The 17,502-nt window shown below is 45.6% G+C and overlaps 1 protein-coding gene across 34 annotated transcripts in view; it reads right to left on the reverse strand.

The window, feature by feature from the left end:
- Positions 1-17,502, reverse strand: part of Clip1 (CAP-Gly domain containing linker protein 1) — a 118,183-nt gene that overhangs the window by 69,240 nt on the left and 31,441 nt on the right. For 25 of the 34 annotated variants that reach the window (XM_076560067.1, XM_076560053.1, XM_076560064.1 and 22 more), the window contains exons 2-6: positions 11,238-11,425; positions 7,583-8,151; positions 5,239-5,363; positions 3,535-3,757; positions 34-231 (exon numbers count right to left, since the gene is read on the reverse strand). In XM_076560067.1, the coding sequence (XP_076416182.1) occupies positions 34-231; positions 3,535-3,757; positions 5,239-5,363; positions 7,583-8,151; positions 11,238-11,322 (1,200 nt within the window). In that variant the 5' untranslated portion in view covers positions 11,323-11,425. The remainder of the gene's footprint in view (positions 1-33; positions 232-3,534; positions 3,758-5,238; positions 5,364-7,582; positions 8,152-11,237; positions 11,426-17,502) is intronic. The other 9 variants (XM_076560054.1, XM_076560051.1, XM_076560047.1 and 6 more) reach the window with 1 other exon arrangement.

The raw sequence follows: 17,502 nt of genomic DNA on the forward strand, positions 1-17,502 counted from the left end.
CACCATATCGACAAGATCAACACCAGACTTCACCTGGTCATGCCCATCCCGGGCCAGGGCTAGCTCCTGCTCTATCTCCCCCACGTGGCTGGTAGCCTTGGCCACCTCGGCCCGCTCCAGGTCTCGCTCAGCCAGCAGCTGTTCAATGTGCTGCTGCTTCTCCTTCAAGGCCTCCTGGAGGGCAGTGGTGCCCGAGATCTTGCGGGCGTAGCGGGAGGAGGTTTCGGTCAACTGCAAAGGAAAGTCAGAGAAGTGAAGGGTGATGGTGCTGTGGGGAGGTGTGAGCAGCGCATGTGGAGCAGGCCTCTCCTCAGCAAAGCAGCAGCGCTGCCCCGGCTTGGCGGTTTGCAACACACAGGCCAAGTTCTCACCAAGAAGACAAGACCACTTAAAAAACACAACAACGATAAACAAACTCATGGCAAAGTTTGGAAGACGTTTAGAAGATGAATGTGGAGCTCACACATGGGTGCCGAGTTCAGCTGACAGGGCCTGTAGGAATCTAGACAGTTTTCACAAAGCCCATTTTAAAAGTTTCTCTAAAGCCAGACATCGTGGTTCGTTCACACCTGTAATGCAGGACTCGGGAAGCCGAGGCAGGGGGACTGCCAGTGAGCTCTAGGACAGCCTGGGCTACAGAGTAGAACCGTCTCAAAACAAAACAAAACACCCCAAGGTTCTTTAAGCTACCTCAGCCGGAGCTACGGTTATCTTCGAATGATGACGTCCGGCAAACCTTTTGATTGGCCTTAAGGCTGAGAGTTTTTAAAGCTTCCAAACATCATTCGGAAAAGAAGACATCACCCTCAGAGTTACATCTTTTCAACTGATGAAATCGTTGGATTTTTGTCAGGATTTCCTTCATCTTTCTTTGCAAAGGAAAAACATGGGAGGTATCATGCTGGAGCCTGGCCTCTAGGACTTGGATCCCAGTCACTAGATATAAGAGAAGTCTAGGTGAAAACAGACAGTCAGACACACAGACACACACAGAAGGAAGAGAAATGGTGAGTGGGAAGAAGACAGGAAGGAAGAAGGGAAACAGGAGGACAGGAGATGGCAGAGACAAGGGCTGGGGACCCTGAGAAAGAATGTGTCTTCTTCTTACCATCTATTAATCTCTGTTGTTTCACTACATCTGTATTGAAGCTAACAGTCACAGAAAGCCCAGAGGAGATGACTCTGCAGAAGCAGTAACAGGTAACTGGGCAAAGGGAAGCACATTCCTCTCTGCAGGCTCCCACAGCCTCTGCAGGCGTTTAGAAATGGCCCCGTCCTTAGTGAGCATTTGTCTGTGGCCTTGACTTAGCAGGTGCTGGCTCCAGATCAACTCAGCCTTTGCTTCTTCTACAAAAAAAGCTTATTTGTCACCCAAGTACTCTCCGTCAGTCTACTGAGCCTCATCTCAGGGAGCAGCCAATGGGGTCTTCGTCAATTAATGATCCAGCAATTGGATGACTCTGAGAGCAAAGGAATCCACTCGAACTCACACTGCCTTTTGCTGCTCATTTTGTGGACTTTCCTGAATTATTTAAACATATTGGGAGCAAATCCCATTTCTCTCTTTTTAACATTTGACCAGCTTTCCCCTCCTCGCTGCATGGTTAAGTTATATTTCTCACTAACATCTCCTTGCGTCCATTAAGTGTGAGGTCACCAAACCACGGGCAGAGATTTGCTTCAAGGGCCCATGAAAACTCCTAGGGACACTGAAGGGTGTGTAAAATCCCAAAGAAACGCAGGGTTAGCTGTTGAACAGCATGCAAGCGACTAGGTCAAACACTTCCGTTTCAGCACTAGGTTGTGATCCACTCCATTAACAGCACCATGGCTGCAAACCTGGGTGCTGGCAATTGTGAGGATACAAAACAAGTACCGTGCACAAATCAGAGCAGCACAGGAAATAAAGGCGGACACTATAGCTACTGAAGAATCAACTTCAACTACTAACTTCTCTGGGGTCTGCAGAAATGATGGCTCAGTGGCTAAGGGTGCTCGCTGTGAAATCAGGAGGACCAGAGTTCTGATCCCAGCACTCACCTAAGAAACCAGCGTCCCACAAAAGCCAGCTCCAAAGTGTCACACACACACACACACACACACACACACACACACACACACACACAAGTCAATGCTTCAAAAATACTAATTTTTCCATTTCTATCTTCCAAGGACAGAAATACACCTCTCAAGGAAAAGTTACAGTCACATGATTTTGTGTCCCCATTCTGCTCCCTCACAGGAATTTCAATCAGAAACTATAGCTGCTCCACAGAAATATCCCGAGAAATAAAGCTGTCTCACAAGACAGGGAGATATCCCTTCTGACAGTTTTCATCGATAAATGAAGGGAGGTGTGAGAAACCAGAACTTGTCTGCTAAATGTTGGGGGGGGGGGACTGGAGGATGCAGAGAGAGCTTGGTATTCCCCAAGAAATGGTCCCAGTTTACAAGATGGTAAAAGTTATTCCAGGAGACACATCCAAGAAACTGTTCCTAGAACAGCAGAGTAGATGTCCATGTTGGGATGCGCTGAGCCTTTTGGAACAAGGCTTTGTTTTTCACACCCCCACCCCCACCCCCGGTGGTTCTGTGACATTTTCCCTGAGACTCATTTGAAATCGGACTGGTGAGGATGCAAACTCAAACAGTCAGAAACATCTTTACTGTATCTGTACATAAAAGGAAGAAACTGCAGCCGGCTGGCCGAGGAGCATCACAGGCACGTAGGAGACGTCACCGCCCCTCCGTCAAGGACTGGAAACCCCGGTGCTGGAGTCCCGTCTAACCTCCTAACTGCTGCCTCAAGTTCACATCGAGAAGCCGAGGTCCGGAATTCAGGTGGGAGGAAAAATCTTGCTGCCATTTCTGATATAAACAGCATCTGCCTCACTTCCAAGAAATGGAGTTATGGGCAGGGAATGACATCAAAATAATCTGAATAACATACCATGTTAACAAAAAGAACCAAGTGTTCCTTGAACTCTAGCGATTCCACTTGCAATGCTCTAAGTGGGAAAAGGAGGAGAGAAAAAGGGACCAAGAGAAAGAGACAAAGAGACAGAAAACAAAACCTAACATGGCTCCTCCTAGCATGGTCAAGCTCCAAAAGGTCGCTCTGAATCATCTGGTCCACATGGGAGCACTCCACATTAGCTGTGGGTTAGACTACACTAAAATTAGAAAGCATTAAATTCTCTCAAAATACACTCATCCCTAAAACTGTTATAACTCAAAGAGAAAGAGACCTATGTCCACGATGAATGGGATCCCTCCAATTTCCCTGTCATTTGGACCCAAATCATTTCACAGAATAAACAGGAGTTGCTACAGATTTCCCAAGAACTAGCATACATTAAAGCTACTGTAATTAAAGTGCCACTCCAAAACTCATGTACTTGCTGGAGTCACAGTTCCACAACTGCCTTGCAGAGACTGTCACAACAAGCTACAGCCAACACTTAGAACACAGAGGCAAAGCAGGGCACTGGCTGTGGGCGTCTGGTGCCTCAGGAAGGAGGTGAGGAGGCTTACTAGTCCTGTTCGGCTGGGCTTGCTGCTCACGGAGGAGGCCACAGAGCTCATGGAGCTGAGAGAGGAGGCGGATGGGCTGCGCTTCAGGTTGGCAGGCGTGGTGGCCATCACTCGCCTCACAGCGGCGGCTTTGGCTTTGGCTGGCGTAGTGGAAGGGAAGCCGATCTTTGTCACTTTGTGGACAGGAGCAAACAATCCATACTTGGGCTGACATTGAAAATACCTTTAGAGAACAGTAAGAGGAGGAACAAATATAATTAATTACAAAAAGTAACAACTGTAAACAAACACTCTTCCAACTCAAAAAGTGTGAGATTATGTAAGGACCTAAGCGGCTCCACTATGTGATAAATGTAGACAGACGTTTAGAGACATAGGGATCCCCACTTAAGAAAACCATGACTCTGGCAGATCCACCAAAGTAAACTAGAAATGTCATTTATCTGAGGACACCAGAGATTGTGGCAATTACAATGTTTCAGTAACAGGAAAGAATGGCTTTGGGGCTGGGGATGTGGCTCAGTGGTTAACAGCTTGCCTTCATGTGAGAGACCAAGTGTTTGGTTTTCGATACACGGGACACACACAAAAGAGTGAGGCGGCTTGATGGCTTCATAATCATTTTAGAAGAGATAAAGTTCATATGTTTATATATGGTTTATAGGTCAATGTCAACTAGATCAGGTCATGATCAACCTACTGTAAACCAATAACAACAATGCATCATCAACCATTGCTGCACCCAAGGTTGTCAAAGCATGTGAAGAGGAAACACTCTAAGCCAGGCATGACTCCATACACTAAAATCTAAGCACTTGGGAGATGAAGAGGATCAGGAGGAGCTCAGGAGCAGTCTTGGCTACTTGAGGGATTTGAGGCCAGCTTGAACTATGTGAGACCAAAAGGAACTATGGGAAATCCTCCTACAGCCTTCTGTACTCCTTGAGTCCCATCTGTACTCCAAGGGCAGAGTAGGGATGCTCTTACAACAGAGCCAGTGCCTGAGCACAGTTTGGAATTCTTATCAGACATGAAGAAACATTTTACATCTCTTCCTGACAAAGGCAGTCACCTTCTCTTTGCCTCAGCTCTGTTCTGGTGGCCAGGAACTTGCAGAGGCCCCACTACTTTCAAAAAAGAAAGCCAGAAGGAAAATGATCTTTGCTGGGCAGAGTGGTGCTCCATGGTCAGCTGGTCTAGCCTAAAGGGTAAACTCTAGGCCAATGAGAAATCTTGAAGCTGACACCCAAAGTTGCTCTCTGGCATGCACACATGTGCATATGCGTTTAAAACAAAAACAAACAAAATATTTTCTAGCTAGGTCTCAGGAATAAAAAAGTCTAGACGTGGTGGTATACACCTTTAATCCCAGCACTGAGAGGCAAAGGCAGGTGGATCTCTGTGAGATAGAGGCCACTGGTCTACACAGCAAGTTCCAGGACAGCCACAACTACAGAGAGACCCTGTCTCAATCAATCTATCAATCGATACATAAATAAAATTAAAGCGTAGCTCCTTGTCAGTCACAGCAGCTCATATGTTTAGTCCTGATACTTGGGAGACTGAACTGGGCAGGAAGATTGCCACAAGTCTCAGGCTAGCCTGGGTTACACAGGCAGTCCCAGGCCAGCCCGTCCCATAGAGTAAGGGTGTCTCACAAACACACTTGTAGGTAAGAGGGAGACACGACGTCACACAACCGACCTCGTCCCAGCCACGGCGCCGTCGTTCTTCCCCAAAGGCTCGTCTAACTCCACACCACACCATTCCCCCTTGGCAAAGTCGGTCTCTCCAAGAAACCGGACCACACCGGCCTTAGTGCCGCCGACCTGCAGGGAGAACAACAGGTGAGACTGCAGAGGGGAAGAAGGCAGCGGCTGCCCCTCCGTGGTCCTAACACATGACGGGCTGCGCTCCATCGCCCATCAGCGGCTTCTCTGCTTGTCTTCTCAACTCTGCTCAAGTTATCCCGGAGCCACCCGGGCCACTTACCCGAGTGACACACTGCTAGCCTGACCTGATGTCTGCGGCAGTTCGGTAATGAAACATTCTAGGTGTGTGTACTCATTAAGGCTTCTTACCAAAATATTCTCTCTTAGAGAAACGCTTGACTGTAGGCCAGCCGGATGGCTCACTAGGTAAGGGCACTTGCTGCCCCAGCACGGGGGCCGAAGGACCTGCATCCAGTCCCTGGGACCCACATAAATGTGGGAGGAAAGAGCTGACTTCACAAAATGTGTACCCACAGACACACATACACAACAATAATGAATAATATCAATTTTAGGAAATACTTGATTACGTCAGAGCCATTTTCTTTCCTGGTTGGAAATAAATTATGTGCTACGAAAGTAAAAACGCAGCAACCTTAAAGAGGAGTAAAACTCATCTGTGACTCTGGATGCTTAGTATCTTCTTGTACTTCCTTTGCCTCAACACGGTGACGTCTGGGTGTTAAGGACATATCGACATGTGGTCTGGGCTCACTAATTGCACAGCAACTGAAAATGTAAGCGTTTTATGCTGGGCGGTGGCAGCGTACCAGACTCAGGAAGTGGAGGCAAGAGGCCTAGAAGTTCAAAGTCATCCTGGGTTACACAAGAAGTTAAGGGAGAGGCAGGTGGATCGCGTGAGTTCCAGGACAGCCAGGGCTACAGAGAAATGGTCTTGAAAAACAAAAAACAAAAATCAAAAAAAGACAATTTAAGTACTTTAAAAAATGACTGAGTCTACTGTAAAGGTTCTGTTTCCTTACAACTGTTAAAAATACCACTGCTCACAATGTTATTCACATGAGGTGCTCAAAACTAAGATCCTTTTTAAATATTTTCCCAACTATTTTCAATATACACATAAACATTAGTTATCACCATAATTATCCCATCAGCATTATTAAGTTCTCCCTCACACATACATGAGAATACACACTTGGTCCAGGTCCATCCATGGCAACAGCAAGCCAATCACTGCTCCTTAGCAACCTGCATCAGTTGTCTGACCACAGCACCTCTTCAGCACAAGCGTTCCATTTTCTCACCTGGCTCCTTTTGTCATTCACCCACCCCAGTACGGAAGGCTGAACACAGGGCCCTGTGTGTGCTACCACGCTCAGCATTGACGTGGATGCTGGAGGTCAGACTCGGTCCTCACGCTTGCCAGGTGAATGCACGCATTACTGAGCTATCGCCCCAACCTCCCTGCCTCTGCCCAGTTAGTTCTTTATTGTTGTCTTGGTTTTGTTTTTAGAAATAGGATCTTGCTACATAGCATAGCCAGGCTTTGAATACTCAATCCTCCTGCCTCTGCCTCGAGAGAGCTGAGACTGCAGGCATACAACACCATGCCTGGCAGTTTTTTTAACTGCTAAAATGTTAAATCAAACAGTTCAGATTTCTAAGTCCCTCTGTGTATGTGTGTACCTCACTCTCTCATTCCCTCTCTCTCTCTCTCTCTCTCTTATTTTTTATTTTTTGGTACAGAGTTTCTCTGTGTAGCTCTGGCTGTTCTGGATCTCACTCTGCAAATCAGGCTGGCATTGAACTCAAGAGATCTGCTTGCCTCTGACATCCCAGTGCTGGAATTAAAGGTATGCACCACCACCGTCCAGCTACCATGCTTAGTTCCTAAATCTTACTTCTTTAACTAATTTAAAGTTAAAATGCTTCTTATTTCTAAATCAAAGATTTATGTTTAACAAAGACAAATTAGTGTGGTGGAGGGGAACATGGTGAACAGCATTGCTGCAGCCTGGGCTACAAAGAAAAACTCCATCTCAAAGAAGGGAAAGGGAGCCGGGAGGTGGTGGCGCACGCCTTTAATCCCAGCACTTGGGAGGCAGAACCAGGCTGTGAGTTCGAGGCCAGCCTGGTCTACAGAGCGAGATCCAGGGAAGGCTCCAAAACTACACAGAGAAACCTGTGGGGGTGGGGGTGGGGGGGTGGGAGACACGGGAAGGAGAAATAATTAGAAGAGGAGGGGAGGAAGATGATGAGATAGATGGAAAACTGAAGAAGCAGCGGCCACAAGTGACTTGTGCACATCAACTCACCAACACCCTGTCTCCAATCTTGAGTTCCCGCTCTCCTTTCTTGACGGAGCCAGCCTCTGAAAGGTTGGAGATTGACTCGCTGGCAGTTTTCGTAAGGTTGCTGATTTGAGACGGAGTCGCAGTTTCTTTTGCTGTTGAATGGGACGGTTTGTGGGGAATGCTCGAGGGCGTGGCTGGAGAAGAGGACACCGCGGTGGCCGCAGCCGTGGACAGAGGCGAAGCAGCTCTTGCGTGGGCTGTCTGCAGGCCATTGGCTTCCTCTTCTGCCTGCACCTTCCTTGTTAACTTGGAAGGTCGGGTGAATATCCCCTTTAAAGGTTCACACTGGAAATACCGGACGCCTGCCACAGAACCGTCGTTCTTTCCTATGGGTTCGTCTAAAACAATCCCAGCCCACTGGCCTGGTGCAAACTGAGTTTCCCCGAGAAACTGGATAAATCCGGGCTTATTCCCATTCACCCAAACTCGTTCTCCAACTCGAAAGTCATCCACAAACTCTTCCTGGGTCTCTGAGGATGGAGGGCCTGCGGCTTTCTCACTGGCCAGTGTCTTCTCCACTGGAGCTGCAGCTGAAAACAAAGGCGGGTCAGAGAGATCCAACGTCACACTCAGGCAGCTATGTGCTAACCTGAAGAAAAACGGAGAGGGGGCTGGAGCGGTGGCTCAGTGGTTAGACACACTGGCTGCTCTTGCAGGGGACCCAGGTTCAATTCCCAGCACCTACATGGTGGCTCACCACATCTGTAACTCCAGTTCCAGAGATCTGACATTTCCTTCTGGCCCCAGCCAGCAACAGGCATACACACCCATGGTGCTCAGACATACACATAAATAATAAAAGAAACACCCATACACATAAATAATAATAATAAAAAAAAAACTTTAAACATAAAAAGAGAAAACAACAGCAATATGAACAGACCGTGACTTGCTGGACAAGTTTTTTTTTTTTTTTAAGTAAGGAAGTGGAACACTCTCAAAACTCTGTGAGCTGGGGAGCGAGGTTTATTCTACTTTTGCAACTAAGACTGGACATCATCAAGGCAAGGGGGAAAATCGTTCTTTCCCAGCCCTGTATTTATAGTTCTGATATAGTCTCATTCATGCCTACCCCACTCCCTTCCTGAACACTTCAGGAATACCCAGTCAGATCCACTGAGACCAGTTCACTTCTGTATGTCAAGCTAACAAAACTCAGATCATTTAACCGGAGACATGGAGTCATGCTTGATGAATGAAAGGACTGGGGGCTGAGGCCCCTACAATCTCTACTGCAACACTATTATATAAAATATTTTATACACAAACCTACTCCTTTGATGGCAGAGGCAGGATCACAGCAAAAACAAAGATAGCCAAATGCCTGGGAAGACAAGACACTTTTGTACAACCGCTATCCTATCAAAAAGATAGTAGTTAATTTGTCAGAAATGTGTGTGTATTTGCACTGAAAACATCCATTTAGTCATCCAATAAGGATTTATTAAATATTCAGTGTAATTTGGAAAGGTGCACATTCCTAACCAGACTATCGTTTATGAGGCAGATCATGATCTCAGGCTGTGACACCACCTCCCTGAGTTTAGTTTCTTCCATGTAGGGAGGAGGCAGCGACATCTTTCAAGGGCCTTTAAAAAGAAAACGAAATGACTGAATGTACGGATTCATCCTCTACATGTTTCATCAAGGGGCTCTTGCGTCTCTAGGACTAGTCCAAGGTATTGTTCGAGATCAGGAAACAAAGCAAGGAGCGCAGTCTGTGCCCTCCTAGAGGTCAGTGGGAAGAACGGGGAGGAGACAAGGAAGCAGGTAGCCTGTGCTGTGGAGAAGACAAGAAGCACCCCCACACACCCAAGAGCCGACATCTGGCCTGAGGCCTAACTGCCGAGAAGTGTAAACAACACTGGGAGAACAGCAAACTGTGTGCAGTACACGTCTGTCGTTTATAAATTCCCAGCCTACGGTAACTTGTTTTACCAAGTTATGGTAAGGTTCCAACCTTTCACAGGGGCCACCTAGGACCACCAGAACACAGATATTTACATTATATTTGTAACAGTGGCAAAATTAGTTATGAAATAGCAACAAAAATAATTTTATGGTCACCAGAACATGTATTAAAGAGTCGCAGCATTAGGAAGGTTGAGAACCACTGTGTTAGAGCATTGTGAATGGACTGAATCACTCATGCATAAATGACAGGAAAGGCCTTCCTCACTGGTTTGAGAACCAAACACTGTTCAGTTAGTGTCATCCAGCCTTTTAGACTAGACTACTGTTTGTTTGTTTCTAATTCCATGGAGAAAGATCTGGAAAAATTAAGGAAGAGAAATCAAAATACCTTAATACGGTAGGGATCAAATAACTCAAGTGACTTAACTTGTTAATTACTTTAACTACTCACACTAAACCAACTAAATTAAGAAAGGATAACCTCCAAAAATGTGACTCCTAAGAATTCTAGAACTGCCCGATGGTGGTGGCGGCGGCGATCGCCTTTAATCCCAGCACTCAGGAGGCAGAGGCAGGCGGATCTCTTTGAGTTCGAGGCCAACCTGGCCTACAGAGTGAGTTCCCTAACATCCAGAACTATACAGGGAAACCTTGTCTTGGGAGAAGAAAAAAAAAAAAAGAATTCTAGATCTGAGTGGCGGTGTGGGACTCAGCAGGAAAAGTGCTCGGAGGACTTTAGATCACTGCATCACAGTAAATAGCGGAGCGTGGGGCACAGACAAGGAAACCCCTGGAGCTCACTGTCCAGCTAGCCTAGCCAGAATGTGGAGTTCCAGGTCTAGGGTCTCAAATTTTGGGTGGAGAAAAACTGAAGAAGTTGCCTGACGTCAACCCCTGACCTCCAGGGGTGCTCGAAAAGGTGGGTGTGCGTGCACGCCTGAACATACAAGTTTTGTTGTTGTTTGTTTTGTTTTTCCCCAAGACAGGGTTTCTCTGTGTAGTTGTGACTGTCCTGGAACTCGCTCTGTAGACCAGGCTGGCCTCGAACTCAGAGATCCACCTGACTCTGCCTCCTAAGTGCTAGGATTAAAGGCGTGTGCCACCATGCCCAGCTTAGTTTTATGTTTTTTAAGAACTCCAAATATAAAACTCTGCTTCTTCATCAAAACTTTTTCAAATACCGATTTTTATAAAGTTGTCTTTTCAGAAAATAAAAAACATCTTTAAATCCAATGCCTTTATACAGGATAATATATGATCACTCAGTGATTAAGAGTGTCTGCTGCTCTTGCAGAGGACCTGAGTTCAGCTCCCAGCACCCATGTCAGGTGACTCACAACCAACTATAATTCCAGCTCTAAGGGATCTGATGCCCTCTTCTGGACTCTTCCAGCACCTGCATGCACATGCATACACACATACACACATACACACACACACACACACACACAAATAAATAAATAAATAAATAAATAAATAAATAAATAAATAAATAAACGAATCTTTTTAAAAAAAAATTAAAAGTAACAGGACATGGTGGCGCACACCTTTGACCCTAGCACTCAGGCTGGCAGAAGCAGGCAAGCCCCTTTGTTCAAGGCCAGCCCGATCTACAGAGTGAGTTTCAGGACACAGGGCTATGCAGAGAAGCCCTGTCTCAATGAAATGATTAAAACTAAACAAGTCGGAAGTGAAGCATTACCAGCGGCAGATGTCTTCAAGGCTGTGCTCCCAGGCCTGAGGATCTTGGAGGGGGCCTTCAGCCCACTGGGTTTTAGCATACTCATTGTCCTGGAAGGTCGGCGCTCTCCCTGGCTGGTGCTACTATCTGTCCCCAGTCATCCGTACAAATGTGGTGTTTCTACAGAGAACTCGGTCTCTCGATCCAATCTGAAAAGGGAAAGAGAACAGGGACAATAGTTATTCCAAATGAGCACAGTAGTGGTGCAAGAGAATCACAGGAAGACATCATTTTGTTTGGGTTTTTTTTTTTTTTTTTTGGAGGGGGGCGCTTCTGGAGAACTCAATAATTTTTAATAATGTAAAGGAACTCTAAGGTGTTTCCCAACTGTTGCTATACTCATTTTTGTCTCTATTTGGAGTTACAAAGGTGTTTTGTTTTGTTTGAGACCAGGTCTCACTATGTAGCTCTGGCTGTCCTGGAACTATGTAGATCAGGCTGGCTTTGAACTCACAAAGATCCGCCTGCCTCTCTAGTGCCAGGATTAAACTCCCTGTTCTAGGGTTATAAGCTTGTGCCACCACACATGGCTGGGAGTTAGAAGATGTTAAGTCTTCATTTTACATTACAAGGGGCTTCCAACACCAAGTGCCTCTAATTCAGATACTTAAAGACTTGGGTGCCAGGGCTGGAGAGTTTGCTCAGTTAAGAGCACTTATTGTTCTTGCAAAGGACCTGGGTTGGATTCCCAGCACCCACAAGAGGTTCACCACTTCCTCAGGAACTAGGCATTCATGTGGTGCACAGACAGACAGACATGCAGGCAAAACACTCATATACACTAAATAATAAGGGGGTGATAGCAGAGGCTGGGGGAGGGACTGCGAGGGAGGGAGGGGAACTATGATAGGGATGGGAAAAACTATTAATAAAAAGAAAGACTTGGGCCGGGCGATGGTGGCTCCCAGCACTCGGGAGGCAGAGCCAGGCGGATCTCTGTGAGTTCGAGGCCAGCCTGGGCTACAGAGTGAGATCCAGGAAAGGCACAAAGCTAAACAGAGAAACCCTGTCTCGAAAAACCAAAAAAAAAAAAGAAAAGAAAAGAAAAGAAAAACTTGGGTGCCAAGTAAGCATGTTCAGGTTTGCTGTTTTGATTCCTACCGTTTCAAGACCGCACTAAGGGTTATGAATACCAAAGCCTGATTTGCAGCCTATGGAAAGACCAGTCTATGCCCAGAGCAGCAATACCACTGTGCGTTAACATCAAGGGTTTACATACACAAAACAGGCACCTCCACAGGCAATTTCAGACGTGCTGGTGCTCACAGTGTGAGGTATCAGCACCACCTAGAACTTGTGAGAAATGAGGATCTCAAACCTACTGAAACAAACCCTGGCTGGGCTGCTATCTGTGATTCTGATGGGAGCATTTGAGAATCATTACTCAATTATTAATCAAAAAATAATCAGAGGTTCAATTTCTCAATTACATGCACATGAATCATCCACAATTGACTCTCAATACCTCTACAGCAACTCAGAATGTTGCCTCCTCTGTGGCTCTGTTTCAGGGGTTCTCCCTGCCTGCAATGTGCTTTCCAAGTCTCCAGCTTAGCTGCTCAAATCTGCGCTCACCTGCCGTACAGAACCTACTCAGCGCCTCACCAATGAGAATGTATTCAACTTTCTATTTCCCATAGAGTGTCCATTCTGTTTAGTCTGTGTGCTCTCTGTGACAGAGTTTCATGGATCCTGGATACCAGCTCTTTCCTTTCACCGTTTGAGTAGGTTCTGGGGGTTGAACTCAGGATGTCAGACTTGTATGGAAATGTCTTTAAGCCACTGAGCCATCTCATGGCCGTTTCTTGTTTTTTTTTTTTTTTTTTTTTTTTTAAAGATCTATTTATTTATTATATATACAGTGTTCTGCCTGTACATATGCCTACAGGTCAGAAGAGGGCACCAGATCTCATTATAGATGGTTGTGAGCCACCATGTGGGTGCTGGGAATTTAACTCAGGACCTCTGGAAGAGCAGCCAGTGCTCTTAACCACTGAGCCATCTCTCCAGCCCCGTTTCTTGGTTTTTGAAACAAGGGCCTCACACTGTAGTACTGACTGGTCTCAAACTCACAGGCACGAGCCACCACACCCCACTCAGTCTGGATGCTTTTCATAGCATCTAGCAAGCTGTCTCTGTGTGGATTGTGGATTCTCTGGGAAGAAACTATAGTCATCTTTATATTTCCTACAACAATTAATAAACAACATTCACTAAATAAAATTAAAAATAAAAGCTCCAAATGTTTACTCTAAAATTAGCTGGGGTGTACCTAGTATGTTTTTCAATTATACTTCTTGCTCATTACAGATGACAGAATAACATATGATAGACACAAACATATGGAGCTTACAATGTAGCTAGGGAGAAAAGATCCACATGGACAAAAAAATAATAATAAGCATATAATGTGATTTATGAGAAATACCAAACCATGTGACTATCCTGGAAACATCCTAGAAGAGCGAAAGAATGAAGTAGGATGGAAGAAAAAGGCTTCACCAGCAAGGTGAGGCGTGTGCGGGCTGGAAGGAAATACACAGCACACAGTCAGGAGACCAATGAAGGAAGAGGGGAGGACAACGCCTGGGAACTGACAGCGAGCTCAGCTGGTGTTGTCCTCCCCTTCTCGAGAGACAGCGAACTCAAGATTATCAGAAGAAATCAAGTTTAAAAGGAGAGCTCAAGAACCTCCGATCAATCTAAGAAACTGATCACTTACTAACCTTCCACCTGGCAAAGACCAGCACAGCTGTGAGGACTAGCTGCCGCTGAGCACGAGTCCAAGTCCAGCTTTTCCTACTACAGGGCACAGGGGGGTGGACTAGGATGAGTATTTAACGGCTTACCTTTACTCAATACGCTTTTGTATCTTAACATAAACTACTCCCCCAGTCTGTGACACTCAAGGCTCAATATTATGCCTCTGTGTTTTTAAATGTGGTAGTCACCAGCTACATGTTGCCTTTGTTTGTTTGTTTGTTTGTTTGTTTTGTTTTGTTTTATCTTGTTGAGATAGAGTCTCACAATGAAACCCTGGATAGCCTGAAAGTTACCATGCAGATCAGGCGGCCTAGAACTCACAAAGATCCGCCTGCCTCAGCCTCCCAAGTGCTGGGATTACGGGCATACACAGCCATGCCTACCCTACCTTTTTCTTTTTTAAAGACTTACCACCCCCCTCTCTGTATACAATCATTCAGGAAGGTGCATGTGGAAGCCAGAAGAGAGCATAATACACCCTAGATGTGGTTGTGAGCTACCTGACTGAGGGGCTGGCAAACCAACTCCAGCCCTCTCCAGACTTCTGCACGAATAGCAAGCATTCTTTATACCTTGGAACCATGTATCTAGCCCCTACATGTTAAATTGAATGGCTCGGTCACATTCAAATGTACAATTAACTGGCCATGGTGCCACAGAGAGAAGTTTCCATCATTGCACACAGGACAAATAGTTCTACTGGACAACAGCATTCCACAACCTCCTCCACCCAAAGGTTCTCTCCTTGCCAAAGAATCTACCATATCAAGTGACTGACTGAGAAGCAGGAGAGCTCAGGAGCACTTATTGCTCTTGCAGAGGACCCAGTCTGGCTCCCTGCACCCAGGTCAGGCAGCCAGGCAGCCACAGCTACCTGTAACTCCAGTTCCAGGGACTCTGTCAACCCCTTCTGACCTACATACCTACAAACATGAAAATGTTCATACACATAAAAATCAATAAAAACATTTTAAAGGTGACTGCCTGAGCACAACATGGTGGTGTAAGCCTTTGATCCCAACACTCAGGAGGCAGAAGCAGGAGGATCTCTGAGTTCAAAGCCACCCTGAACTAAATAGTGAGTTCCAGAAAAGCCAGGATTATAAACAAAGACCCACAAAAAAGTGACTGCCTGAGGAAACACTAAATACTTCACAAAAAATGCCTCAAACAGTTGTTTTGAGACCCAGACTTTTGTGTCTGAGGCTGGCCTAAAACTTGGTATGTAGCCAAGGATGACCTTGGACTTGAGTCCTGTGGCCTCTATCTCTCCAGTTCTGAGATTACAAGCACCCACCACGTTGTTTCTATGATGCTGGGGATAGAGCCCAGGGCTTCACGCAACCTAGACAAGCACTCTAGTAACTGAGTCATATTTCCTATCTCTCGCTCTCTTTTCTTTTTTTTTTTTGTTTTTCAAGACAAGGTTTCTCTGTGTAGCTTTGCGCCTTTCCTGGAACTCGCTTTGGAAACCAGGCTGGCCTCGAACTCACAGAGATCCACCTGCCTCTGCTTCCCGAGTGCTGGGATTAAAGGCGTGCACCACCACCACCACCACCGCCACCGCCACCACCACCGCCCAGCCATATTTCCCATCTTTCAAAATGTTTTAACTCTATTCTTAGAAGTAATTGTGATCTCTTTGAGGCGGCTGAGGCAAGAGGAATACAAGTTCAAAATCAGCCTGAGCTACAGAGTGAGGCCTTGCTTTAAGAAAAACAAGCAAATGAGTGAATGAAGCAAGTTCAGGGACACCTTGTTGGTGGCCTGAGAAATTAGTGGTGTGGCTACCACACTATGAGCTGTTTCCTAAACCCGGATCAGAATATCTCAAAGTTAAATGGATGTGCAGCTACCAAACAAAGCAAAACTGATCCAAGGCCCACAGGGAAAAGTCCAACCGTTCCAAAAACTAATGGCTGTGTCAAAATAATAAACAACGCCTGCCCACAGGAAAGACTTTATGTGGATGTGTATAAACTCCTATTTTTTCAGTTAGTCACATCCAAAGAGGTAGCTCAGACCTGTGATGCCAGAAATTGGGAGAAAAAAGTGGGAGGATAGCCACAAGTTCTAGGCCAGCCTGGGCTACATAGTGAGACCTTGCTTCAGAAGGCCAAAAAGAGGAGAGAGAGACCACTTTCCAAGAAAAAGGTCACACCGCTTTATAGTCTTGCTTTGAGTGTGTCTGTCTGTCTGTCTGTGTCACGTATGTCTGTTTGTACTTATGTATATGGGTGTGTGCAAAACCCAAGAGTTTTGCATCTATAACACTGAATGATGCCTTAGAGTTTTTTTTTTCAAGTCAAGAACTATTTGTAAAATGTTTATCTTTAGAACTTACATCACCTCTGAGATTTAAAAATAGCTACTGTTTTGCTCGAACTCTTAAAAGGAAGCAGGAAGACCATCTACTTCCAAGCACCAAGCGGTACCAGAGAGCAGAGCATGAAGGACTCGTTGACTACACAATCCCTTCTTGCTCCTTCTCATTCAAGGGTTTACACTTCCGCCCCAAAACAGGAAGCTGTGTTGCTCAACATCAATACTAAAGAAACTGTTTGGGTTGCGCGGAAGTGGTGCACACCTTTAGTCCCAGCACTCGGGAGGCAGAGCCAGGCGGATCTCTGTGAGATCGAGGCCAGCCTGGTCTACCGAGCAAGATCCAGGAAAGGCGCAAAGCTACACAGAGAAACCCTGTCTCGAAAAACCAAAAAAAAAAAAAAAAAGAAAAAAGAAAGAAAAAAAGAAAAAAAAAAAGAAACTGTTTGGACTGGGCAGAAGTGGTGCACATCTTTAATCCTAGCACTCGGGAGGCAGAGGCAGGCGAATCTCTGAGTTTGAGACCAGCCTGGGCTACAGAGTGAGATCCAGGAAAGGAGCAAAGCTACACAGAGAAACCCTGTCTGGAAAAACCAAAAGAAAGAGAGAGAGAGAGAGAAAGAGAGAGAGAGAGGAAGGAAGGAAGGAAGGAAGGAAGGAAGGAAGGAAGGAAGGAAGGAAGGAAGGAAGGAAGGAAGGAAGGAAGGAAGGAAGGACAAAAGAAAGAAAACTGTTTGGCTGTCTGTCCTGGGTACCCAACAGAATTACTTGGGAGATAAAGGCAGGCCTGAAATTTTTGAGCTAGATTAATACCTTAAATTTGTAATTTAACTCGGATCTGATCTAGAACTCAAGGCCAAAGAAGCAAGATATTTATGTCAAAGAAGCAGATAACCTTAGATGACCTGTCCTTGGGTTTAAAAAAAAAGTGCTTTATATTTCTTAAGCTTTGCTTACAGTTACAGTTCCAGAAAGTAGGACATTCTTCTATTCCAAGAAAGTGTTCATCCTCTATGAAATTATGGTTTAGTCCACATTTGTCTTGTATGTGAGTGGGGGGGTTGTTTTATTTGGATTTGTCTGTTTGCTTGGTTTCCAAATACTTCTTTTTATTATTTTTAAGTGAGAGAATGTGAGTGTA

Source organism: Peromyscus maniculatus, chromosome 23, assembly GCF_049852395.1.
Source record: "Peromyscus maniculatus bairdii isolate BWxNUB_F1_BW_parent chromosome 23, HU_Pman_BW_mat_3.1, whole genome shotgun sequence".
Taxonomy (NCBI): domain Eukaryota; kingdom Metazoa; phylum Chordata; class Mammalia; order Rodentia; family Cricetidae; genus Peromyscus; species Peromyscus maniculatus.